General features: G+C 53.6%; 3 protein-coding genes across 9 annotated transcripts in view; 1 reads left to right on the forward strand and 2 right to left on the reverse strand.

Annotated features, from left to right (window-relative positions):
* Positions 1–2,794, reverse strand: part of LOC311622129 (acyl-coenzyme A synthetase ACSM1, mitochondrial-like) — a 99,357-nt gene extending 96,563 nt beyond the window's left edge. Inside the window, exon 1 of the mRNA XM_084882947.1 lies at positions 2,523–2,794. The gene's annotated coding sequence lies outside the window, so the exon portion shown is untranslated. The remainder of the gene's footprint in view (positions 1–2,522) is intronic.
* Positions 1,082–20,142, forward strand: SGF29 (SAGA complex associated factor 29). Of its 6 annotated transcripts, none has more exons than XM_084882969.1 (10): positions 1,082–1,290; positions 10,765–10,853; positions 13,795–13,870; positions 14,431–14,584; positions 17,411–17,475; positions 18,558–18,687; positions 18,755–18,901; positions 19,040–19,075; positions 19,180–19,342; positions 19,959–20,142. In XM_084882969.1, exons 2-10 carry the CDS (start codon positions 10,779–10,781, stop codon positions 20,073–20,075), a joined length of 963 nt encoding a protein of 320 aa, XP_084739095.1. In that variant the 5' UTR covers positions 1,082–1,290; positions 10,765–10,778; the 3' UTR covers positions 20,076–20,142. The 6 variants fall into 6 exon arrangements, with proteins under 6 accessions (XP_084739095.1, XP_084739098.1, XP_084739099.1 ...); XM_084882972.1 differs by having other exon boundaries at positions 1,086–1,290; positions 14,512–14,584; XM_084882973.1 differs by having other exon boundaries at positions 1,088–1,154; positions 14,512–14,584.
* A 125-nt stretch (positions 20,143–20,267) lies between these two features.
* SULT1A3 (sulfotransferase family 1A member 3) lies at positions 20,268–24,898 on the reverse strand. 2 transcript variants are annotated; one of them, XM_084882968.1, is made up of 10 exons: positions 24,792–24,898; positions 23,770–24,552; positions 22,683–22,865; positions 22,455–22,580; positions 22,269–22,366; positions 21,667–21,793; positions 21,483–21,577; positions 20,846–21,026; positions 20,567–20,713; positions 20,268–20,310 (listed from the first exon to the last, which is right to left on the reverse strand). In XM_084882968.1, exons 3-9 carry the CDS (start codon positions 22,828–22,830, stop codon positions 20,601–20,603), a joined length of 888 nt encoding a protein of 295 aa, XP_084739094.1. In that variant the 5' UTR covers positions 22,831–22,865; positions 23,770–24,552; positions 24,792–24,898; the 3' UTR covers positions 20,268–20,310; positions 20,567–20,600. The 2 variants fall into 2 exon arrangements, 1 of the variants encoding a protein (XP_084739094.1); XR_014794956.1 differs by lacking the exons at positions 23,770–24,552; positions 24,792–24,898 and adding an exon at positions 22,939–23,741 and having other exon boundaries at positions 20,268–20,316; positions 20,540–20,713; positions 22,683–22,831.
* Between the last annotated feature and the right edge of the window lie 556 nt (positions 24,899–25,454).

Raw genomic sequence — 25,454 nt, forward strand, 5'->3', positions numbered from 1 at the left:
CAAATGATGCATGAAGTTTGGGGCAGAAGCAGTTTGTGTTGAATGAAGTCTGGGATTCTTCTAACGTTACAAAAATATTGAGGGCCTATTATGTGCCAGATACTGTACTGGGTGCTGGGAATACATCGGTAAACAAAACAGATGACCCTAACCTCACTGAGTTGGCCAGAGTACCAAATATTCAAACAGATATATATAAACTTTGGTAGGTGTTATGTAAGAAATTACAAACTACTAGCATGTAAATCATTATAGTTAAACTAGAGGACTTGTGCATGAAATTCATGGGGGGGGGGGGGGCGGGCAGGGGTTGTCCCTCAGCCCAGCCTGCACCCTCTCCAATCTGGGATCCTCTCACAATCCAGGACTGCTGGCTCCCAACTGCTCACCTGCCTGCCTTCCTGATTGCCCCTAAGCATCTCTGCCTGCCAGCCTGATCACCCCCTAACCACTCCCCTATAGGCCTGATTGATGCCTAACTGCTCCCCTGCCAGTCTGTTTGCCCCTAACTGCCCTCCCGTGAAGGCCTGATCCCCCCCCCCCAACTTCTCTCGCCTGCAGGCCTGAGTCTCCCCCCCCACCCCAGCTGCCCTTCCCTGCAGACTTGATTGTCCTCAACTGCCCTTCCTTGCCGGCCTGGTCTCTCCCAACTGCCCTCCCCTGCTGGCCATTTTGTGGTAGCCATCTTGTGTCCACATGGGGGCAGCCATCTTATGTGTTGGAGTGATGGTCAATTTGCATATTACTCTTTTATTAGATAGGATGTTTGCTCACATCCTTAATATGTTTCTGTGAAGGATCCCTAAAAGCTCGATATCTGTGTCTACAGACTTGCTTGTTTCTTTTTAAGTTATTTTTTTAAAACTTAGACTTTTTTGCTCTCCCCAAAATTGAGGTGGGAAACAGAGTCCTCAACAATATTCTTTTTTCCATATTTTAACTTTTTAATTATCCTTTTACAGGGGCTTTGAAGAGTGGGAAAGCATGCTGAAAACACACAAGGACCCCAGTTTGTTAAAATTAAGGTTTAGCGGAAGAGTCGGGAAGTGTGTAAATAAAAACTACATTTCCCAAGGGGCAGCGCGGCACGTCCCATAAGATGGACGGCGCACGCGTCAAGGGGTCCTCGGCGATACGACTCGGCTCTTAAAAGGGTAAGAGCATGTTTCTCGAGGTGCCGCGAATCTTCGAACGCAAGCGAGTTATTATCTACAGACTCTGAAAAGCATCCGAGGAACGCGGACACCCGCCCTCGCATTCCCAGCGCCGTGCTGTCCCGTCCGCGGACCGGTAGGTGGGGTGGGGCCCGAGCTGAGCCGGGAGAGCGGCGGGACGCAGGGCTGGGTCCTCCCCCGCCTCCCGTGTCCCGGCCTCGCCGCGGCGGCTCCCGGGAGGCGGTGCGCACGCGCCGGGTCTCCCTGGGGAAGGCGGGCCCGGGAGGGGGCCTCCCCCGCGCGGGTTGGGGGGGTCTGCGCGTGCGCCCGCAGGTCCCGCGGAGCTGGGAGGCCGCAGGGGGCGGAGTCTGGTGCGGAGGCTGGCCGAGGTGGGGTACCCGCGCAGGGGCGAGGAGACGAGGGCTGAGGGTGATAATATTAATATTTATTATATTCTCAACACGCGTCCCTCGAAGCAAAACAGGCTCCTCCTCCCGCAGCATCCCTCCAGGCGCCTTCTCTGCACTGCCTCCGTTTGCAGCCACAGCCTCAGCCCTGACTCTAGCAGCTCCCCCGGCTGGCCGCACCTCTCCACCGCAATGAGTCTTCCTCCAGGCCACCGGCCACCCATAGTCCCCAAGTGCGTTGGTCTCTGCCCCGGCTGACCACTGCCCCTTCGTGAATCACCTCTGCCTTTGGGGAGGGGAGCATTCTCGCCCTTGGCCTCAGCGCCCTGGCCCCTCTTCCTGTAATGCTCGTCTGCGGTCCCATCCTAATCTCTCCCCTGCTTTCACTTCCGAGGAGTTAACTCGTTTTCAGGGCTTTAAATGTAAATGCCACCTGCTGTGACAACTCTCAGGTGTCTTCAAACCCAGTGCTGCACCCTGAACTCCAGGTTTTCATTCAGCTCTCACGGGGCATCTCTTCAGTATCTGAAAGTTTGAGTTTGCCCTTCACCTTCCCCGTCTTCCCTTTCTTCCAGTTCCCCAGGCCAAACACCTTGAGTTACTCTTGGTGTCTTTTGCTTCTCCTCTCTCCTCCTCCATCAACCTCCTAGCACATGTTTATCCTGGAGGCTTTGAAAGTTCACTGCTGGGTATTTGATTGTAGATATTCTCTTTGACACTTGGTTGGTTCTTTCTGCCTGAAAATTTGTGTTTTCAGTTCTCTGATAGTCTCTGTCATTATTGAGAGTTATCTACTTAACTGTACTCTGCTGTAGATGTCCCTTTTAGAACACTTATCTCACCTACAGAGAAGTATAAGCAACTGTTTGTTGAGTGTCTGTCTCTCTCACTGTTATATAGCCCACATGCCTGGCACAGAGAGAAATATTGTTAAATGAATGAATTTATAAAAGGGACCTACCTCTTCTCCATAGGTGGGAAGTAGACGACCCCTCGTAGAGTGTGTTGGTAGCAGCTCCTATTTTCTGCAGTCGGGAAGACCCTGAATAGCCCAGCTTCAGAACTGCTGCTGTTTATAACTTGAAAGGCCGTTTTAAGAGGTTGCCGGGATTCCGTTCAGCAATCTTTTTGAGGACTTAGTAGCTGCCAGCCCCTGTGTTTGTGGCTGGGAATAGAGAGTGAATAAAATTGCATCCCATTCTGCTGAGAGCTTAAGGTTTGGCAGGAGAGACAAGTAAGTGAGACAGTTAGTCTTTCCGTGTATGCGTGACAAGAGCAAGAATGAAAGTGCGTGCGGTGCTTGGATGTTTGATTGCGCCTGGTGTTGGGCGTCCGAGAGGGCCTGGGCAGCCAGAGCCCCTGCCAGTCATCCCCGGCTGTGAGCAGCGTGGTTCTTTACCCCAGGATGCCCTACAAAGAGCACCGTGTTCTCTGGGCGCCGCGGTGTGGAGAAGGTTGGCCAGCACTGCCGTCCGTGTTAACGCTGCTGCCGCTTGATTTGGACTCGGGATGAGTAAATTTTTGAGATCCAGCGGAGAAGGAAGAATTAAAGGGCATTTCAGGAAAGCATAGAGCCTGGGCGGGCATAGCGGAAATTTGGAAGTCTTGCTTGTTTGGGACGGGGCGCTGGAGTTGTTTGGTGTGCGTGTTGCAGGGTAGGGCCCCTAGGACAAGCGGATCTGTTTGAGAAGTGCTGTTATGGATACAAAGCATTGTCTTGAGAGTGTTTATAGACCACGGTGTCCACTTTATAAACACCTGGCCCACCCACAGGCTCAGGGGGTGGGTCCCTCACAGTCCATAGTTTTTAGTGACCACCTTTCTGGAGCTGAAGGCAGAGACATAGTGACAGGCCTTTGTTTTCTTGTTCTTATTTCTAAGTTTGTACACAAAGATTCTTACAAAGGTTTTAAACTTTCTTCTCATTTAGATTTTTTTAAAATATAGTTTATTGATTTTGTACAGAGAGGAAGGGAGAGAGATAGAGAGTTAGAAACATCGATGAGAGAGAGTCATCGATCAGCTGCCTCTTGCACACCCCCTACTGGGGATGTGCCCGCAACCAAGGTACATGCCCTTGACTGGAATCAAACCCGGACCCTTCAGTCCCCAAGCCGACACTCTATCTATTGAGCCAAACCGATTTCGGCTCATTTAGATTTTTGATGAACTGTCTGCAGTGGAAAAAATATTTAATTATGTCACTTCAGGATTTGTGGTCACTATATTCCTGGAGTGGAAGGTGTTTTGGTAAACACGAACCACTGGGAGTTGGGTGTTGGTGATAATAAGGGCTGTTTGAGCCCTGAAGGCTTAGGTTTAGAGTCAGACACATCTGGATTTAAACCCCACTTTTTACTTGCATGGCCTGGATAAAGTCACTTATTTCTCCGCAGCACTAAATGAGTACTTTCTTTGCAGAATTGTTAGGAGGATTAAGTAGGATAATCTACATAAACATGCTCAGCACATGGTAGATATCAGTAAGAATAGCTGTCATTATTTTTCTACCTTTTTTTTTTTTTTTTTCAGATGCCACAGTAAATTACCTCCAGTGTGATCATAATAACCAACAGGTGATTGGCAGTTCACAGTGGCAGATGCTTCTGTTTCCATGATCTCTTTTGCTATGGAATATGTGACGTTGTGACAAAACGGAATTGGGAGGAAGATTTTAGAGTTTTCAGTCTTGGAATCCCAGCTTAATCACCAGTATTTCCTGGCTGAGTTACCTAGGCCAGTGGTCGGCAAACTCCTTAGTCAACAGAGCCAAATATCAACAGTACAACGATTGAAATTTCTTTTAAGAGCCACATTTTTTTAAACTTAAACTATATAGGTGGGTACATTGTTAATCAGGGTACTCCTAAGCTGGCCTTTGCTAAAAACTCAAGAGGTCAAAGAGCCGCGTGTGGCTCGAGAGCTGCAGTTTGCCGACCACTGACCTAGTATAACTTAACCTCTCTGAACTTCAGTTTCCCCGGATAGAAAGAGGCTGTGCGGATAGGATTGCTATAAGGTTAAATGAGAATCACCTGTCTAATCCATTACAGAAGGTCGGGGGGGGGGGGGGGGGTGTTATTTTCTCCTTAACTTTTAAAGAAAGCCAATTAATGAATGCAGATTGTTATTGAGGGTGGCTGGATTGAGTGTAGGGTTTTCGATACCTTTCTTCCCTTTGATTCAGAACAAAGCTTGTATTGTCTTAAACCCTAAGGGATTAATTTAGAGTGGCTTATGTAAGAATGGTTGGATTTGTATGAGGCCTTGGCTGCTAGCAGAGGGCCAGAGTGTTGTTTGGGGCTGGGCGTTTAGCAGTTAGCATATGCTGCCTTTTTGCAGCCTTTGTACCTACGGTAAGTGTTAGCTCTTAAGTCCACTTAGTGTGGCCAGACTTCTCCGCTGCAGGTAAGAAAAAGCCCAAACACCAGCCCAGGCGGAAAAGGGTACTTATTACTCTTAACTGAGAAGTCCTGGTGTACCAGACAACTAAACTATGTCACCAGTATTTTCTGTCTCCGCTCTGCTTTCCTCCGTGTTGGTTTCTCTGTCAGGCAGGCAGGAGTTCCAGGCGTCCATGCTACTCTCTTAACCAACACCTGAAAGGTGGTATCTCTTTGCACACAGCTCCAGCAAAAGATCTGAAATGGATTTTTGTCCCGACTTGGCTCACATTTTTCTTCCTAACCAGTCGTGGTGGTCAGGGAGGATGTAATATTTTCGTTGGCCCAGGCAGGATACTCAGTGGAGCCAAAGTGAGGGACGGCTTCCCAAAAAGAAATTGTAGAGAAGGTCCCAGGCCAGACACTCAGTGGTTGCTACTGTGATGGTATTAGGCCAGCTTTCCTGCAAATAGTGAATATTAAACTCTGCACAAGATATTGGAAGAAGAAGGAAAAAAAAAAAACCTATTTGAGGGTCCTGGGGAGTAACCAGAGCAGGCCGTCACTGGACAGGAGTGGGTGCCCAGCAGAAAGGAATGACATGGTGAGTTTCCTACTTGTTTGTTGTGTATCTGATGCCTCGTGGACATTATGACCAAAGTGCATCTTTGATAGCCAGAGAAGGAGTTCCTAATATTTGCATAAAAAATCGTGTTTGAGGCATCGTCCAGCACACTGAGAGGTCACCAGTTCAGTTCCTGGTCAGAGCACATGCCCAGGTGTGGTGCAGTGCGTGCAGGAAGCACTGGTCAGTGTTTCTGTCACATCAGTGTGTTGCTTTTTCTTTCTCTCTCTCTTTCTGTAAAATCAGTTTCTAAAAATATTTTTAAAAGTAGTTTTTTGAGGTGGTAAGCACACAAGACAGTGTGCAGATGAGGTGGTGTAGAACTGTACACTGAAACCTGTATAATCTGGTTGACCAGTGTGACCCCAGTAAACTCAGTAAAAAGTAAAAACAAAACAACAGCAAAAAGTAGTTTTACCCAAATGTCCATCAGCTGGTGAATAGATGAACAAAATGAGGTCTGTCCACACAGGGGACTATTATTCAGCCATAAAAGAAATGAGGTACTGATACATTCTACAATGTGGACGAACCATGAGAACATTCTGCTAAGTGAAGGAAGCCAGTTGTAAAAGGCTGCATCGTGTATGATTCTGTTTATGAACTGTCCAAAAATGGGCAAATCCATAAAGACAGAACTGGCATAATGGTTTCCAGTGACTGAGGGGAGGCGGGGATGGGGAGTGACTGCTGGTGGGTGAAAGTTCCTCCTTGGGGAGATGAAAATATCCTAAGACAGTGGTAATGGTTACACAGTTTTGTGAATTATATCTAAATTAAGCTGTTCTTTTAAAAAATCTGCCAGGCTTCTGAACTAGGCGAGCGTGGGGCACACCCCGAGCAGCTCAGCTAGTACAGATCTCAGCTGCTGCCTACCTCGGGGAAGACGTTGGGAGTTTGAGTTCAGTTATGTTTAAAAATACCAGAACAGTGGCTCCCTCTGTGGGTAGAACTGGACTGTGTGGCCTGCTCAGTCACCGGGAAGGAGAGAGAGTGTGCTAGGAGCCAGAAAGGCAGAGCGCTGCCTGTGTCTGTGGGGCCTGGAGCCTTGCAGGGCTTGCCAGCCGGAACCGGGATAAGATCAGCTGGAGCCCTGCCCTCTGCTGGCGGCAGCGGGAGCTGTGGCCTCACTCAGGCGTAGGTCATGTGTGGTTCCAGTCCCGGTGCCTCTGGCCTGCTGGCGTTGCACCAGTCCGCATGGCATTCTCATTGCAGTGAGCCTGGGAGACCTTTGCCTCTGCATAGAGTGTGTTTTCTAAGAAGATTCAAGTTCACAGCTGACCAGATCTGGAGGCAGCAGTAGTTTGTTGTGAAACCATAAGCAAGGTGGTTCCCCGAGGCAGACCCAGTGACCCTCCGGAACCCGGCCGCTCCTCTCAGCACCTCAGGATTCTTCCCTGCGGGTAGGAATGAGGAGGCATGGAGCATTCTAAGTCACAAGTCACCGTCTGTATGTGTGCGGAGGCGCTCATTGGTGGAGGGGCCTCCTTTCCCGCTGCGGCCTGCTGCTTGTAGGGTGAGGCCTGCCTGGTTCGGTACATGACCTGCTCCCGCCCCTGCAGGCCACGAGGTCAGCTTTTTCATTTTGGTTTGCTGAGCATTTCAGCCTCATCTCGTGTGTCTGTCTCAGCAACCACCGTTTATAAAAGGTTTTAAGAAATACACACTTTACTATATATATTATATATAGTGTCACTGGAGAAGCTAATACCCAAAAAACAATAGTGATTGCCTCTAGGGGTGGGAGGTAGTGTACTTGTTGAGTTGTGTGAGCATTTCTTACCACGCACATATGTTATCTGCTCAAAGGGTTTTCCCCTTTGAACCAGCCGCCGTGAGGCAGAGATGGGATGATATTGTGGTGATGTGATGAGAACCTAAACTGAGACAGTGGCAGGTGGGAAAGAGAGGGCTGGCTTTGAGATAAATTTCTGCGGCAAATAGAAGTTGGATGAGCCAAGACCGGTTTGGCTCAATGGATAGAGCATCGGCTTGGGGACTGAAGGGACCCGGGTTCGATTCCGGTCAAGGGCGTATACCTTGGTTGCGGGCATATCCCCAGTAGGGGGTGTGCAAGAGGCAGCTGATCGATGACTCTCTCTCATTGATGTTTCTAACTCTCTATCTCTCTCCCTTCCTCTCTGTACAAAATCAATAAAATATTAAAAAAAAAAAAAAAAGAAGTTGGATGAAACTGATGACAGAGATCGTGGCTGGAGATGATCAAGTAGGAGGAATCCATGAGTGGGAAGCTGGCTGGACAGGGATGGATGACTTTTTTTTTTTTTTTAATCTTATTGATTTTTTTACAGAGAGGAAGAGAGAGGGGTAGAGAGTTAGAAACGTCGATGAGAGAGAAATATCGACCAGCCGCCTCCTGCACACACACACCCCCCCACAGGGGATGTGCCCGCAACCAATGTACATGCCCTTGACCGGAATCGAACCTGGGACCTTTCAGTCCGCAGACTGACGCTCTACCACTGAGCCAAACCGGTTTCGGCAGGGATGGATGTCTTTAACCGCATCTGGAAGGCAGAGCAGTGCCAGCAGGAAGAGAGGTGTCTGAGGGGCCTCTTGGCAGAGCTGTTCGGCTGGCAGCCGAGTTGCAGCCTGGAGAGAGGGCGGGCTATGGAGATTGACGTGGACGTTTGGAACATGGGGGCGTAAAGCCAGCGAGCATGCTCGTGCTTGGAGAATGGAGAGGATCCCAGGGCGAGCTCACCTGGGCCGGAGGAGGAGGGCGGCAGGAGGCCGTGAAGGTGGTCAGAGAAACGGGAGGCTGGAGGCCTGGAGCCCCAAAGAGCAGAGCTGTGGGAAGCAGTGTGTCTCCGGTGTTCGTGCAGTGGGCAGTCCAGGAGGTCACTGAGGACCGGGAGAGCCAGCTGTGCCGGGTTGAGGAATGAATGAATGGGTTGAGGAAGGATGAGGGTCCCTGTGTGCCAGCTCTGTGCTAGGTTCAGAACATAAAGTGGCCCTTGTCCTCAGAGATTGCACTGGCTAGGGGAGGAGGCAAAAACAAAGAGAATTTTGATATGACTTGGTAGGCACAGTGGTGGAGGGAGGCTGAGGGTATTATGAGAAAGCAGAGAAGGTAATTTAACCCAGACTCGGATTAGTGGAGCAGGTGACTTGGTAGTAAGCCAGGCCTTAGAGATTAAGTCATTGGATCAGAGGATTAGGCTGTGGGAAAGACACCCCAGATGGAGGGAACAGCAAGGGCATAGGGCACGGAGGGAAGAAAGTACAGGCCTGTGGTCAAAAGCGGAGCCGTTCGGTCTCGCTGGGGTGTGAAGTGTGAAGCAGACCGCGGTGGGAGGTGACGGAGCTGGGCAGACGGTGGAAGCCGCCTCGTGTGCTGCCCCCTAGCTGTCTCACCTTGTCATTAGCTCCAGCAGTCGTTTAGTGGATGCAGTGGGAAAGGATTTTCTATTATAAGGTCATGTCATCTGCAAATAGAGATAGTTCTGCCTGTTCCCTTCCGATCCGGATGGTTTTATTTCATTTTACTGCCCACTTGCCCTCGCTAGAACCTGCAGAACAAATTTGGCTTGTCCCTGATCTGGGGGAAGCCGTCAGTCTTTCCCACTCTGCGGTGTTAGCTGTGGCTGTTCAAACACGCCCTCTACCAGGCTGGGAGTCCCTCTGATCCTAGTGTGAATATTACCTTTTCAATAAACAGAAGCAGAGATTTTAAGATGTGACTATTTAAGTACCTGGCATTTACAGTTTATTAGTGAGGGGGGTTTACTCAGTGTGAATCTGATCTTTGTGGATATAACTTACTCTTTTTGTTACCTTTTATTGTCTTTTATTCTCTTAATAATTACCTTTTAGTGCATTTTATTTTCATCAATAAATTTGTCTTTCCTTAGGTCAGATTTTTTTAGTAATTTCTCTTCCCTCTATCACAAAAAAAAAAAAAAGTCACAGTGCTTTATGACATGGAAATTGTCTTTATATGATATCTTATTTGAATCCCCCTTTTACAGAATTTTTTAAATGGAGACCAGAATACTGAACTCATTTGTCAGCAGAGCAGGGCCCTGGGCTGCTGCTTTGGGAAGTGACTCAATAAATACTCCTTAGAACTCAGCTCGACATATTGAATGCAAACATCATTGGCTCAGCGTAGAATTTCAGGGCTACTTTCCACTGCATTCGATTCCTGGGGCTGCCGCAACGTATTACACAGGCTGGGCCTGCTTAACACAGCAGGCATGTGTTCTCTCACAGTTCTAGAATTCCCAAATCCAGGGGTTGGCTTGGTTCCAAAATCAAGGGTGGGTTTCTTCACGGGTCTCAGGACAATCTGTTCCTTGCCTCTCCCAGCATCCAGTGGTGGCCAGCAGTCCCTGGCAGTAATCTTGGTTTGCAGCTGCCTAAATCCGGTCTCTGCCTCTGCCACATGCCGGCCTTGGCCTCTGTGTGTGTCTCTCCCCCGGGGTGTGTGTGTGTGTGTGTGTGTGTGTGTGTGTTCTCTTCTTCTTCTTTTTTTTAAAATATATTTTATTGATTTTTTTATAGAGGGGAAGGGAGAGGGATAGAGAGCTAGAAACATCGATGAGAGAGAAACATTGATTAGCTGCCTCCTGCACATCCCCTACTGGGGACGTACCCACAACCAAGGTACATGCCCTTGACCAGAATTGAACTGGGACCTTTAGTCCGCAGGCCAGCACTCTATCCACTGAGCCAAACCGGTTTTGGCTCTGTTCTCTTCTTATAAGGACACCAGTCATGTTGGATTAAGGGCCCACCTCTACTCTAGTATGACTTGATCTTAACGTACATCTTAATTATACCTACAAAGCCCCTGTTGCTAAGTAAGTCACATTCATATGTATCAGGGATCAGGACTTCAACATATCTTTTATATATTTTTTAATTGACTTCAGAGCGGAAGGGAGAGGGAGAGATAGAAACATCAACGATGAAGGAGAAGGAGAAAGAGACAGAAACATCAACGATGAGGGAGAGAGAATCATTGATCGGCTGCCTCCTGCATGCCCCACCCTGGGGATCAAGCCTGCAGCTCGGGCATGTGTTCTTGCCGGGAATTGAACTTGGTCTCCTGTTCAGAGGTCACGCTCAACCACTGAGCCACGCCAGCCTGGCAACTATCCTTTTTGAGGGAGCAGCAGTTTAACCCACAACAACACTAACAAGGTTCTCTCTGTTCCCCCTCCGCCCAGGCGCCACATGTGCCATGGCCCTCGTGTCGGCTGATTCCCGCATCGCAGAACTGCTCACCGAGCTCCATCAGCTGATCAAACAAACGCAGGTAACAGGCCACAGCCCTCTATTCCTACAGGGGCACGTGGGCTGTGCTCTGAGCTGTGGAGCAGGGGGTGGGGCTGTGCTCAGAGAGATTGGACGGACAGGACCCAAGGTGATGTCAGGAAGTGAGAGGAGGGCAGGACTACCATTCCCGTTGGATTATCCATCGTGTGCGATATTAACTCACATGCCTTACAATTCACCCATTTAAAGTCTGTGATTCATTTGTTTTTAATATATTCAAAGAGCTGTGCAACCATCACCATGACAACTTCCGAATATTTCATTGCTTGACAAAGTGCCCCTATCCAAAAGCAGTTTTTCCTTTCTCCTCCCAGCCTGACCCGGTAAATAAAGATACTCTTTTGAGGCAAGAATGTCCCAGGGTTTAGAGGTTCTCTCTCAGAAGCTGGTCGGAGGCCAACCCTTTTTTGGAATGTGCAGGGTTTGAAAGCCCAGGCTTGCTGAGTTAATTAATCATTGACTGCGTACACCGCCCCCTGGCCCTGGGCTAGGCTCTTCTACAGCAAAGCAATCAAGTTCGAGCATCTGAATTTAGCATAGCATGTATATCAGAGAGACAGCAATAATGGCGGCGTGGAGCAGCCTGTGGGGCAGAGAGGAACTTAGAGAAATAACCTCCACACCTACGGCAGCCCTCGGGGGCACCTGTGAGGTATGGTGCACCACTCTCTTCCATAGCCTTTCACTTACAAAACGAGGGTGTGTGTCTGTGCACAGCACGCCGCAGTATGGCGGGTGGCACTGCCCATTGGGTCCGTTGTCCCTTTGTGGGCATTCCATCAGGATGGAGCGGTTCCTAGAAATCCCTTCCCGGACAGTATCCTCTGTAGTGGCCGTAACCTGGAAAGTAAGTCAAAAGGTCCTGGCACACTTGGTCCTAATGAAAGAACCCAGTCTGAAAGGTCACAGGCTGTATGATGCCCCCGAGCTGGCCTTCCGGAAGAGCCAAAACGAGAGAGTAAGAAGACACGGGGCTCGGAGGAGGGGGGCATGAGTAGGGGAGCACGGGGTTTTTAGGGAGTTGAAGTCATTCTTTTTCTTTTTCTTTTTTAATATATTTTATTGTGGTTTTTTTTTACAGAGAGGAAGAGAGAGGGATAGAAAGTTAGAAACATCGATGAGAGAGAAACATCGATCAGCTGCCTCTTGCACACCCCCTCCTGGGGATGTGCCCGCAACCAAGGTACATGCCCTTGACCGGAATCGAACTTGGGACCCTTGAGTCCACAGGCCGACGCTCTATCCACTGAGCCAAACTGGTTTTGGCAAGTCATTCTTTATGATACCCTGATGGTGCACTCCTGACCGTGCGTTTGTCAAAACCCATGGGTTGCACAACACAGAAAGTTAATCTAACGTAATCTATGGGCTTTAGTTAATAATTATCGGTTTGGGTTCATTAGCTGTAACAAGTGTACCCCACTAATGCAAGAGGTTCATAAAGAGAACTGCAGGGGAAAGCAAGTACCTGGGAACTCTTTGCTACCTGCTCAGCTTTCCTGTAACCCTTCAACTGCTCTAAACGTGGTTCGTTAATAAAATGTTAAAGCGCCGAAACCGGTTTGGCTCAATGGATAGAGCGTCGGCTTGGGGACTGAAGGGTCCCGGGTTCGATTCCGGTCAAGGGCATGTACCTTGGTTGCGGGCACATCCCCAGTAGGGGGTGTTCAAGAGGCAGCTGATCGATGACTCTCTCTCATCGATGTTTCTAGCTCTCTATCTCTCCCTTCCTCTCTGTACAAAATCAATACAATATATTTTAATAAATAAATAAAATGTTAAAGCTAAACAAAGTAGAATTGCTGGAATTCCGTTCGAGCTTCAGCGATGAGACCAGTTTACCATCAGGTCATCGGACCAGATGCCTCTCGGAGGGCTGCGCTCAGGCGCGAAGGCTCCCGTTTGCCTCCATCCGGTCCTAAAAGCAGGAGTGCTCTTGGCAGGTAGATGGCTTCACCCTTTTGGCATCGGGCGTGCCTGAGCCAATAGTATCCTCCACCTCTGAGACTGTCTTGAGGCGTTATTACAGTATTGAATTTACAACATCGCGTAACCCACTCATCTTCAGCTACTATTTCTCCTCTCCATTTGTCACTGATTTTTACTCAGACTTTTCCACCCTTGGAAGGATGTAGGTCCAGCCACTGTGCCGGTCCAGATTGCAGGCAGCGGTGCCCGTCTGGCAGGTGTCATGTCCTGTCTCCTCCCCCCTCCTTGGTCATGCCCATTTGGTAGGGTGGGTTATAGAGCCCAGAACTTAGCTGTTTAGACCACTGTATAGCCGCATTCACCACTAACTCCGTGTTGCCGAGTACTTGGGAATTCTGACTACGAGTCACCCATGCATCCGGCACCCTCAGTTGCAGCTGTAGTCGCAGGCCCGCTGATGTGGGGAAGACTGGTACCAGCATCCTTTCCCATCCCCCCTTCCCAGGTGAACTGATCGTAGATGTTGGTATTAATTTCTGGACTCTCAGCTCAGTCCATTGTTCTGTATACCAGCCTCACAGCATTTGACGTCTGTAGCTTTGTCATAAATTGGAAATCAGGAAATGAATCCTCCAATGTTTCTGTTTTTCTTTCAAGATTGTATTGGCTATTCTGAGTTACTTGAATTTCCATATGGATTTTAGAATAAGCTCGTCAATCTCTACAAAGAAGTCAGCTGGGACTTTTGGGGGGCATTGTATTGAATCCGTAGGTCAGTTTGTCTTTCCTGATGAAGGAGAGCCGTAAATCTAGTTTATGATTTCACTTTAATGCCTTTTGTAATGCTTTCGCAGTGGTGGGGGAGGGGAGTCCTTTTAAACTGGTCCTGAATCCAGACCTATTGAGTGAGGGCAGCATGGATGGGCCTGGGCCTGGGTGAGGGTGCCAGCGGGATGGGCCTCGCTCCGGTCCTGCTGACCTCCTCCTCGCAGGAAGAGCGCTCGCGGAGTGAGCACAACTTGGTGAACATCCAGAAGACCCACGAGCGGATGCAGACGGAGAACAAGAGTGAGTAGCTGGGCTCTGGAGAGGAAGGGGATGAGGAGCGATGTGGCCACAACCGCTGTCGTTCCAAAAGGGGCTTTTGTGTGAATCTGCCGTCATCCGAGATGAGCTGCCCCTTAGGCCAGAGGGACAGTTTCCCTGAGGCTGGTGGCCCACGGTGACCTCGGAGACAGACACCAGACTGCCTAGACCTGAGGAACCTTAACTCCCCCAACTCCGGGGACTGGAAAGTCAGTGAAATGAGGCTGCGTCTAGGGAAACACCCTGGAGGGGACAGGCACCGGTTAGCGGGTGTTTTCTGGGGAGCTTCCCCCTGGGGGGCACCGAGGGCCCCCGCTGGCCAGGCTCCTGGCCTTGGGCTTTCCGGCTCTGAGCAGCTTGAGATCACTGTCTGTTCCCATGTGCTGAGAAGGACTTCCTGGGTGTCATGCTCTGGCAAAGGAAAGAGAGTCCTCCCTTGGATGCAGTGACGGCATTTGTACCGTATGAAATGTGGACGCCCTGTGCATGCGGTTCAGGTCCTCGGGGAGCACTCTGAGCCAGTGGCTTCTCTGCCTCCCAAGGCCTGATTCCAGCACACGGGAAGCAGTGCCAAGGACTGCCAGCTGCCCTCGCCCACGCTGTCTCCTGTGCTTACTCTGCAGTCTCTCCCTATTACCGGACAAAGCTGCGCGGCCTCTACACAACCGCCAAAGCCGACGCCGAGGCCGAGTGCAAGTGAGTACCAGCCGCCGCCCGCCATCGCCGCCCACCGCGCCCAGGTGCTGGGCTGCAGGGACCTATGGCCCACGGCCCGGCTGCCTTCCTGGCCCGGATGAGCCCCTCCCTTAGGGCCGCCTTCCCTAGAACCCACTTCCAAACTGCTCCCCACTCCCTAGCAGCAGGCAGGGGTCAGGGCCCAGCACTGCCATTTACCTGTCACGTGACCTTGGCAACCACTCCAGCTGAGACTCAGTTGCTCCATCACTAAAATGGGAACAATAACTACCTATAGAGTTGTCAACATAAATGGGATAATGCATATAAAGTGCCTGAGACTCGTGTTTTACAAACTCTTGACCGTCACTCACATTAGGAAGTGCGTTCTCTATTGTGGTGGCAATAACAGGAACAGGGACAGCTCTTCGTGGCCTTACTGTGCCAGGTGCTGGGACAGTAGTTTCTATAGTTACCTCATTGAACCCTCAGAGCAACTCTAAGATGGGATTACCCCTTTAACAGATGAAGAAACTGAAACACCAGAGGGTCGTGTAATCTGCCAAAAGACACAACTAGTAACGGGGGAGCCCAACGTTAAGCCCTCATTCTCTAATGTTTCTCCTTGTTTTTGGAGAGAGGAAGGGAGAGGGAAGGGGAGATAGAAACATGATGAGAGAGGAGCATTGATTGGCCGCCTCCTGCACATCCCACACTAGAGATCAAGCCTGCAGCCTGGGCATGTGCCCTGACCAGGAATCGAGCCATGACTCCTGGTTCATAGGTCAGTGCGCAGCCACTGAGCCACGCCGCCCAGGCTCAATCATCTCTTTCTTAAAAGGCCTCGAAGTCTCCCACTAGCAGCAGGAGTCACAGGGCAGCAGGCTCAGAGACCTCCCTTTCCATATGCGGGGAGGACGGGCGGCCGTTCCCAGGTGGGACCCAGGTACTGACTCACCTTGGTGCAAAGGGCATTTCTCCAGGTGCAGCTCGGGAAGGCGCAGTGAACAGCATGGGGTGGAGGGTGACCCTTTGGCCAGAGATAGTGGGTAACTCAGCCTCAGGCGCTCAGAGTGCCAGCGAGGGAAGGTAGTGTAGGAGTGGGTAAGCCAGTGCACACAGAGGTCATTTAGCTTTCCAAGAGCCGCAGGACTCGGGCTAAATGTCACGTCCCTGGAGGAGAGAATGGATGCCTGGGGCCTGGGCAGCAGACCACTTGCTGGCGGGCACCTGCGACGTGGCTGTTGGTCCATATTGCTGACCAGAGGAGTGCTCTGGTCTTGGCACATCTCAGAAGCGTCCGCTCTCCCTGCTCACCCAACACAGACACCTCGCGATGGCACCGAAGCCACGTGCCTGAGGCGCTGACGGTTAGGACCTCGGTCCGCCTGCAGCACCTCCCCATGCAGCTCCGCTGGGCGGCCGGGAGCAGCGGGGCCGCCGCACGGTCCTCCTGCCGTGGATGGGCAGAGGCGAGGGCGTGGGGAGGCAGCTCATTTCACCTGGGTAGTGCCCTAGCTTGGCTGCTTTGTGTCTAGCTTTGCGAGCACAACTCCCAGAGGAGACCCAAAAGGAATTAATTTTGCCTTTTTAAAATGTCACCCTGATCAAATAATTACACTGAATCTGCATGCAGCAGTGTCGGAGTATTTTAAAGGGCCCTTCCTTCCTCCTGGCCAGCAGGGCGGTGCTGAGGTTGACCGGAGGACGGTTAGGGCTCAGAGCTCTTGGCTGGGTTCCAGCAGAATGTCAGCCAGAGGAATCCCTCCTCCGCTGGTGCAGGTGAAGCGGCCTCTTGGGGTGGCCTCCCTGCGCATTGCTGCCAGGCTGGCTGGCTGCCTGTCGGGTGGGACCATGCTCTGCCTGGCAGGCGACGTGAAGCTTTTATGGTTCTGAGATGGAGAAGTTTCAGTTCCAAGAAACTACTTTTTTTTTTTTTTTTAATTTTTTTTTTATTAAATTATTATCTGTGTACATATTTTAACATTGCCCCCCCCATACATACTTTAATATATATTTCATTGATTTTTCACAGAGAGGAAGAGAGAGGGATAGAGAGTTAGAAACATCGATGAGAGAGAATCATCGATTAGCTGCCTCTTGCACACCCCCTACTGGGGATGTGCCCACAACCAAGGTACTTGCTCTTGCTCGGAATCGAACCCGGGACCTTTCAGTCTGCAGGCCGACGCTCTATCCACTGAGCCAAACCGGTCCCGGCGAAAACTACAATACTTTTTAAATGGTAACTGATCTTAAAACATTGTCACCTCAGATCTCTGCAGTGAATCTGTAGTAACTAGAACAGCGGTTGCCAACTGGCGGTCCGTGAGGTCTGAAAGGTCGCGACAGCTGGCTTAAGGCAGGCTTTGGAGCAGCGGCCCGCGGGCCACGGGTCCCGGAGGTCCCAAAGGCTGGCGACCCCTGCTTTCGAACACGGAATTACATTCCTCTCCTAGACATTCGTAACAGATTACCAACGGCTCTGCTAAGTTCTGCAAAGGAGTTTTTGAAATATGTTTTTATTGATGTCAGAAGGGAGAGGGAGAGAAACATCAATTATGAGAGAGAATTATTGATCCACTGCCTCCTGCATGCCCCCTACCAGGGATCGAGCCTGCAACCCAGGCATGTGTCCTGACCGGGAATCAAACCAGGATCTCCTGGGTCATAGGTTGGTGCTCAACCGCGGAGCCACACTGGTCGGGCCATCTTACCAGCTTTTAAGACTAAAGCCACTATGTAGGGTTCCTGGTTTTCACAAGGTTTGTCTGCGTTCTGGACCAGAAGAGGAAGTCCATGCTTTGTGCGCCTCATCCAGACCTCTTCCTTCCCTCCCGCCCTCAGCATCCTCCGGAAAGCCCTGGATAAGATTGCGGAAATCAAGTCTCTGCTGGAAGAGCGGCGGATCGGTGAGTTAGAGACAAGTTAGCTCGGTGTCCTTGACCAGGCGGAGTGAGGGTTCCTGAGAACAGCAGCCATGTCTTCCTGCAGGGGAGCCTGTACCTCAGCCTGGTGTGGTCGAAGGGGCCATGGCTGTGACAGGGAGGGGCACAGGGCAGCCTGGGGCCGGGAAGGGGATGGAGGTCGGTCCCAGGGTCAGAGACAAGGCCTCCCTGGTCTCCCTCTGCAAACCACGCTGGTGTGCCCCAGTCCCTCAGGTTCCTCTCCGCCCTCGCTTGGCGGTCACCTGCTCCCCCAGGCCATTTCTTGCTGAGGGGAGAGCCTGGCTGTTAGAGAGCCACAGCGGGTGTCTTGGAGCCAACCTTTCAGGTGGGGCTTTCAGGGTGCTGGCTGCCATATCGCTTCAGATGCTGCCCCACCTCTCCTTCGCCCTTCAGTGAACCCGGGGGCAGCCTCCTCGCCCATGATACTGTCACACTGCCAGCTGGGTTGAAGTTGACTGGGTGTATTGAGCCATGCCCACGGAGGTAAGGGCTCTGGCTCTGTCCACATTTGATACTTTTTTTTTTAATATATTTTATTGATTTTTTACAGAGAGGAAGAGAGAGAGATAGAGAGTTAGAAACATCAATGAGAGTCATCGACCAGCTGCCTCTTGCACGCCCCCCACTGGGGGATGTGCCGCAACCAAGGTACATGCCCTTGACCGGAATTGTACCTGGGACCTTTCAGTCCGCAGACCAACACTCTGTCCACTGAGCCAAACCGGTTTCGGCTTGATAGTTCTTTTAACTTTATGCTTAATTATATTAATAGAAAACACATGTAAGTATGCACACAGCTCAATAAAACTTTCACTAACTTCACAAGTAGATGTAACCAGCACCCAGATAAGAGACATGACCCGCGCCTCAGAATCCCCCTCTTGCCCTCTTTGGTTCTTTCCCAAAAGGTATCCACTACCCGTCTCGCCAGGTTAGGTGGCTTGGCAGCCTCTCGCAGGCCGGGAGCAGGCCTTGGTGCTGACTCCTCGAGGGGGAGCGGGGCAGGCCCCTCTCCCTGGGGCTCAGGGCTCCCTTCCTTCCCACAGCGGCCAAGATCGCGGGCCTGTACAACGACTCGGAGCCCCCGCGGAAGACCATGCGCCGGGGCGTGCTGATGACGCTGCTGCAGCAGTCGGCCATGACCCTGCCGCTGTGGATCGGGAAGCCTGGTGACAAGTGAGGGCAGCCCCGGGGAGGGGCGATGGAGGGGAGGAGCTGGGACTGACCCCTCAACCCCCCTCAGGCCGCCCCCACTCTGCGGGGCCATCCCAGCCTCCGGGGACTACGTGGCCAAACCTGGAGACAAGGTGGCTGCCCGGGTCAAGGCCGTGGACGGGGACGAGCAGTGGATCCTGGCCGAGGTGGTCAGTTACAGCCACGCCACCAACAAGTGAGTGGCACGCCCGCCCTGTTGGAACTGGGAGGCGTGCGAAGAGCCGGCTCCTTGGGCGACTCCCTCCTCACCCTCCTCTCAGCCCCGATGGGCGGGCACCGCCCTGCATCCTCTGCTCCTTTCCTTCGCCCGCAGGTATGAGGTCGATGACATTGATGAAGAAGGCAAAGAGTGAGTGTGCCGGCCAGGGCGGGGCGGGCGAGGGAAGCGGGGAGAGCCCTGCCGCTGGGGAGGAGCCCCCACCTGCCATGGGTCTGACCCGAGCGCCCCTCCAGGAGGCACACCCTGAGCCGGCGGCGCGTCATCCCCCTGCCCCAGTGGAAGGCCAACCCCGAGACGGACCCCGAAGCCTTATTCCAGAAGGAGCAGCTCGTGCTGGCCCTGTACCCCCAGACCACCTGCTTCTACCGGGCCCTGATCCACACCCCCCCACAGCGGGTAAGGCAGCCCCCGGGGGGCGTCCAGGGCACCAGGACCACCGGCTGACCAGGGGTCAGGGGTCGGTCCCTTCCCTTTCCTTCCTCTTGTCCCTGGGGCCCCTTTGAGCTGGGAGGGTCCTGAGCTGCAGCCCCTCCAGCCTGTCCTCCAGGCGGTGCCAGCCGCCCTGCGGAGCTTAGAAAGCCCCGGGGTGCCCTCTAGTCTAGTTTGCTTTTGCATTGAGGTGGGGAGCCTGCGCCCCGAGGTGGAAGCGCCTTGCTCGGGGCCAGTCTTCACCCCCGACCCCTGCCCTGATGGCAGGTTAAAGGCTAGTGTCCCTCTTCCCCCAGGACCCCTGCCTGCGCCCACTGCTTGTCTAGTCCCCTTAGCACAGGCCCCCTTCCCTTATGGCCGCCTGTGGCTGCGAGGCCTTTTCCTTGTTGTTCATCCCTGTCCTCGGCCCGTGGCTGCTGAGGGCTCTGTGGCAGGGAGTAGGTTAAACATCTGGAGTGAAGGTGAGACGGGAAAGGCCAGGAGCCCACACACCAGAGGTTCCTGTCGGTCTAGGCTTGGGGGGAAGAGGGACGCTGGCCTGGGGCTTTCTGACCAGCCCCCCCCCCTCTGCCTCCCGCCGCAGCCCCAGGATGACTATTCGGTCCTGTTTGAAGACACTTCCTATGCAGATGGTTACTCCCCTCCCCTCAATGTGGCCCAGAGGTATGTGGTGGCTTGTAAGGAGCCCAAGAAAAAGTGATGCAGGCTGGCAGCCTCCTGCCACCTCGAGGGGGCATGACGTGAGGAAATAAATGTTCTTCCCCTTCGCACGTCTCCTGGGTTCTTGCCTTCCCCACGGAGGGCAGGTTGGGGAACTGGGGCCCCATCTGGTCCCAGTGGCATTGACTCTTCCTTTCGGCTCAGGTTTGCGTTCCAACAGACACACTCCACGCAACACAAACTGTACTTTATTCTTGAGGCCCGAGCCGGGCCCTCGCACCCTCCCGGGGGCGGTCCCATGGGCACCCGCACCCTCCCGGGGGCGGTCCCATGGGCACCCGCACCCTCCCGGGGGCGGTCCCATGGGCACCCGCACCCTCCCGGGGGCGGTCCCATGGGCACCCGCACCCTCCCGGGGGCGGTCCCATGGGCACCCGCACACTCCCGGGGGCGGTCCCATGGGCACCCGCACACTCCCGGGGGCGGTCCCATGGGCACCCGCACCCTCCCGGGGGCGGTCCCATGGGCACCCGCACACTCCCGGGGGCGGTCCCATGGGCACCGCTCACAGCCCCGAGCGGAACTTGAGGTCGCAGCCCGCCATCTTCTCAGCGTAGTGGGCATCAAAGCGCTCGTTCTGGGCCACAGTGAACATGGTTTTCCAGTCCCCCGTGATGCCTGGGGGCGGGGGGGGGGGAGAGAGGCAGGCTTGAGGTCCTGGCCGAAGCGGAGGCCCCAAGTGGCTCAGGGCCAGCTCTAGCCACTGCTCCCGCCCTCGCCTCCCCAGCGCCCCTCCCGGTGGGCACTCACCTTTCCTCATGAAGGCGGAAATGCTGTGATCCATTAACTCCAGGGGCAAGGTGCTGAAGTTAGCCATGGGGTTCTTCTTCATCTCCTTGAACGACGTGTGCCGCACAATGTGATCCACGGTCTCCTCTGGCAGGGAGCGTCCCAGGAACTCCAGAATCTTCCGAATCTCCCTCTTGGGGTTCTGGAGCGGCAGGGGGCTCTCGGTGGAGGCGGGTTGTGCATGGGACAAACAAAAGGGAGGCCCCACCCGAACCGCATGGCCACTTCCCACCCTGCTCCGGGACTCTGGTCCCTGAACTCTGGCCCTCCCGGGGCAGAATTAGTTGCCTTCTGCCCTGTGATCTGTTAAGAAGCTGTATCTGGCTCCTCGTGGGTGAGGGCAGGGACAGCCCGGTCGTAACCAGGCCCAGGAGAAGCAGCAGCAGTAAAGGGATGATCAGTGACTGCCCTTGGCACTGACTCCAGCGCTGGGAGGTAAGAGCTGCGCGGAGTGTGCTGCCGCGGGGCAGGGAAGGGGAGGGGTCTAGAGGACCAGTGTAGGGTCTGCCACAGAGAAGCAGGGCGTAGAAGGCCTTGGCAGTTCCCACGAGACCCTGCAGCCCTGTGCCGCATGGAGGGCAGTGGCAGCGGGCCTCACCTCCTGCATGTCCTCGTAGAAGAGGTAGAGAACAGGGTGGGTGCGCCTCAGCTCCCACCACTCCTGCACGTGCTGGTACCAGGACCCATAGGACACTGGGGAGAAGGCAGGGGGCGGGCAGAGGTTGGCATTCGTTCCAGCTGGCTGCCCCTCAGCCCACCCCTCCTTCCTCACTCAGGCCCACCTTCCCCAGCCATGAACTTCTCCAGGAAGCTGTCCCAGGTGCCGGGCTCAGGGTGCACCTTGGCCATGCGGTAGAAGTGGTAATAGGAGACGGCCACATCCTTTGGGTTCCGGGCCACATAGATCACCTGGAGGGGCAGAGGACACCCCGCCCGCACCGCCCGTCACCGCACCACACCGCAGGCAGTGAACGTTCTTCTAAGCACCACACTCCACCCTGCAAGGGAGGTTCTCTCTGGGAAACAGGCTTAGGGGCTGACTTGGGTGTGGCCGAGCTGGGATTGAAGCCTGCTCTGATGCCAGAATCCTGGCTGGTTCCAGGACTGTATTTTATACTAATCCAATCTTCTCAGCGCCTCTGCTGATTTGAAACAAGGCGTGTGGAATTCCTGCCAGCCCCTCCTCCACAGGCCCGTGAGCACCCAGGCCCTGCAAAGTCTTGCTGTCACTGTCCATCTGTCCCACCAGAGCATGAGGTTGAGGACTTCTCCCCCTTTGAGATGAGACCAGGCTTTTGAGGAAGCGAGAAGACCTTCCCAGAGGAGAGGGCCAGAGCTGGGTTGGCCCCAGCAGCCTTTTTCTCTAGCCGCCTCTGCCGCTCACCTTGACTTTCTGGTCCAGCAGGACCTGTGGGAGCAGAGCCAGGGCTAAGTGTGTCTTGAGGAGCCGCGGGGCAGGTGTATCCTTCAGAACCTCCATACCTAAGCCATGGGTAGGAAAGATCCCGTGAGCTGGAGCCCGGGTCCTCCCTCCCTCCGCCTCACTGGCCTCCGGCACCCCACCACACACCTGTGGGACACCCCGGACCCTTGAACTCAAGGAAGGGCACCCGGGTTAAGATGGGAGCCCTCTGACACTTCTTCAAGTCGCCACCCTGGTAGATCATGTCCAGAATCTCACTCACCCAGGTGGTGCCTGGAGAGGAAAATGGGAGGTAAGCAGGGCTGAGAGAACCCCCCGCTGGCCCAAGGTGGGGACTGCAGCCCAGGAGAGGGGTGGGTGGGCCTCACCACCTACCAGATTTGGGGTAGGTGCTGACGAGCACGTCATCGGGCAAGGGCTGGAAGCTCTGCAGGGGCCCGAGTGCCTCCGCAAAGTACTTGATGAGAGGGACGCCCTTCACGTACGTCAGTGGCGGGCGGGTGGCGTCCTGGACCAGCTCCATGCTGCCGAGTCAGGGGCCGGAGTGGGCCAAACTCCCTTAGCAACATCACAACAACGTCTTCTGTTCAGTTGTTTGTTTTAAGGTAAGGAAACAGGCTGAGCAACTTGCCTCCACTCAGAGCCAGTGAGTGCTGGGCCGGATTCCGGCGGATCTGACACAGTGGGGCCACAACTCTGGAGGCACCTCGGATTTACCCGCACAACTTTTAAAAACCCCAGTGCCTGCCCAGCTAGACTGGCTCCAGGAGGCCACGGCACAGCAGGGCCTGTGGGAGCAGAGCCGGGGCAAGTGTGTCTTGAGGAGCCATGGATCCCCAGTAGGGGGCGTGCAGGAGGCAGTCAATGATTCTCTCGTCATTGATGTTTCTCTCTCCCCCTCTGTCCTCTCTGAAATCAATTTAAAAATATTTATTTTTAAATCCCAGTGCCTGGGCTACACCCCGAGCCAATCAGATTGCTCTGGTGGTGGGACCAGGCGATTCCAGTGTGCACTTGGGAAAACTCCGGGGTCTGCCAAGTGTTTTCTTTCGGTGCTTCCTGCTCCATCTGGTCCCAACGGCCCCTCCCAGGCTCCCCTCCTGGAGCTCCCCGAGCTCCTCACAGGGAGAAACCTCCCCACAGCCCCTGGGCCTGAGACACAACCTGCTCAGCCACACTCCACCTTGGCTCAGAGATAAACAGCCAACTGAGCACCTGAGCTGGTGGGAGCCATTCTTGTGTGATGAGCAAAACATGCCTCAGCGGGGAGGGAGAAGAGCGGGTTTAGGCCAGACTGGGTTCAGGCCAGACTGCAGCTGGTATCGGACCGAGCTGGGATTTCCGGGGGGAAAGGGCAGGGTCGGAATGAGCTGGATTTCGGGGGAAAGGGCAGGGTCAGTAGAGGCAGGAATAGATCCAGCAGTGGGAGGTCTGGCCCAGCCCACCCTAGCTTGGCACTCACCGGACCTCTTCGGACCTTGGCCTGTGGCTCTCGGTTGTGCTGTCACGTTACGTGAGTGCAGAACTGCAGAGAGCTGCAAGTTTTATAGGTCCCGAGTGGGAGGGGTTTGGAGCCAGCGCTGAGCCTTGGCTGTCCTCCAGGAATGGGTGGGGTTTGGGGTGGGGGGGCCCCCTCTCTGCTACCCTCATGAGCACCCCAGCTGACAGCAAGATTAGACTGGCCAAGATGTGGGTTTAGTGTGAAGAAAATAAGACAGAATCAACACAAAAGAGCCTGATAGCTTTTTTGTGTGTTTTTGAGCTGTAATCCCAACTTCTGGCTTGCCCTCCAAACTCCAGCTCTGCAGGAGCCAACAGCTTTTTCTAATAAACTGGTCTCCAGAGGACAGCGGAGTGGAGGGGAAAGGTGGCCCCAGGCCAGTCTGAGGAGGGAAGGTTCAGGCCCGGGGCAGCCCACAGGCCCCGGACAGCCCAGGCCGGAGTGATGTGGGCGGGTGACGGGTTTGGAGCAGGCCCTGCTCGGCAGGCTCTCAGGCAGCACAGGAGGGGAAAGAGCAGGAAGGCTGGGGGCTCACAATCCAGGGAGTGAGCCCATTCCCGTTCCCATGGGCCCTCACCTGGATGGTGGGAGAACAGCCCAGAGGGTGCTTTTCTCTCCCTGGGTTAGAAGGGGGCTTGGCCTCTGTTCTTACTGTTTGGATTAAAGTCCAAAGTCCACTGGGCACTGGAGGCGGGTGAGCTCTGACTCAAGGGTATGAGTCTCCGAGCCATCAAGAACTGTGACCTTGCCGAAACCGGTTTAGCTCAGTGGATAGAGTGTCGGCCTGCGGACTGAAGGGTCCCGGGTTCGATTCCAGTCAAGGGCATGTACCTTTGCTGTGGGCACATCCCCGGTAGGGGGTGTGCAAGAGGCAGCTGGTCGATGTTTCTCTCTCATCGACATTTCTATCTTTCTATTACTCTTCCTTCCTCTCTGTAAAAAATCAATAAAATATATTTTTAAAAAAAACAAAAAACTGTGACCTCAGCCCAGCTGGTGTGGCTTAGTGGTTGAGCATCAACCCAAGAACCAGATCAGGGTTCGATACCCAGTCGGGCACATGCCTGGGTTGTGGACCAATTCCCAGTAGGGGCCATGCAGGAGACAAAATGGCGGAAGAATAGATGGGCGGATTCTGAGCCCTGTTCCGAAGCAGAAAGAGAGAGCAGCTGACGGTCTTGAGCTGTGAGTGTTTATTAGCAAGCCGGGAGACAGCGAACACCAGAAGAAACTGCTGGGGGGCTGCTGACAGGTGCCCCTCACAGGGAAGCACCCACGCAGGCTACGTCCCTGCCCGGAGCTACCTACCGGCTTGGACAGGGAAACTTCGCCATCTTGAGAGGAAGATAGGATCGTGTCAGAGGCCTGAATATCCACAGCCGCAGCGATCACCAAGCATCTGTGACCCCCAGAACACGGATCCCAGGCGGCGCAAACACTTGGCCACACGGGAGTGCCCCACCGCACGGCGAAAAGGTCAGATTTCACGGGGAGGGGGTGGTGAGTGCTTGCGGCGATGACAAAGCCTGCGCACACAGAGCGCGCGGAAGCTGGAGGACCAGGGCGGTGATTGCAAGTAGAAGCCCCAGCTGTTGGGCGGCTGTCACCCGTGAAAGTGGACAGGGCTCCTAACAGGGGAGATATCT

The sequence above is a fragment of the Pipistrellus hanaki genome, assembly GCF_964339955.1.
Source record: "Pipistrellus hanaki genome assembly, chromosome: 4".
NCBI classification, from domain to species: domain Eukaryota; kingdom Metazoa; phylum Chordata; class Mammalia; order Chiroptera; family Vespertilionidae; genus Pipistrellus; species Pipistrellus hanaki.

Coding starts and splice junctions, on each gene's coding strand:
- SULT1A3 (XM_084882968.1), bottom strand. CDS start 22,830: ATGGAGCTGGTCCAGGACGCCACCCGCCCGCCACTGACGTACGTGAAG. Junction 22,581..22,682: donor CAGCACCTACCCCAAATCTG/GTAGGTGGTGAG, acceptor TTTCCTCTCCAG/GCACCACCTGGGTGAGTGAG. Junction 21,027..21,482: donor TCTACGAGGACATGCAGGAG/GTGAGGCCCGCT, acceptor CTGCCGCTCCAG/AACCCCAAGAGGGAGATTCG.
- SGF29 (XM_084882969.1), top strand. CDS start 10,779: ATGGCCCTCGTGTCGGCTGATTCCCGCATCGCAGAACTGCTCACCGAG. Junction 10,854..13,794: donor AGCTGATCAAACAAACGCAG/GTAACAGGCCAC, acceptor TCCTCCTCGCAG/GAAGAGCGCTCGCGGAGTGA. Junction 13,871..14,430: donor GATGCAGACGGAGAACAAGA/GTGAGTAGCTGG, acceptor CTGCCTCCCAAG/GCCTGATTCCAGCACACGGG.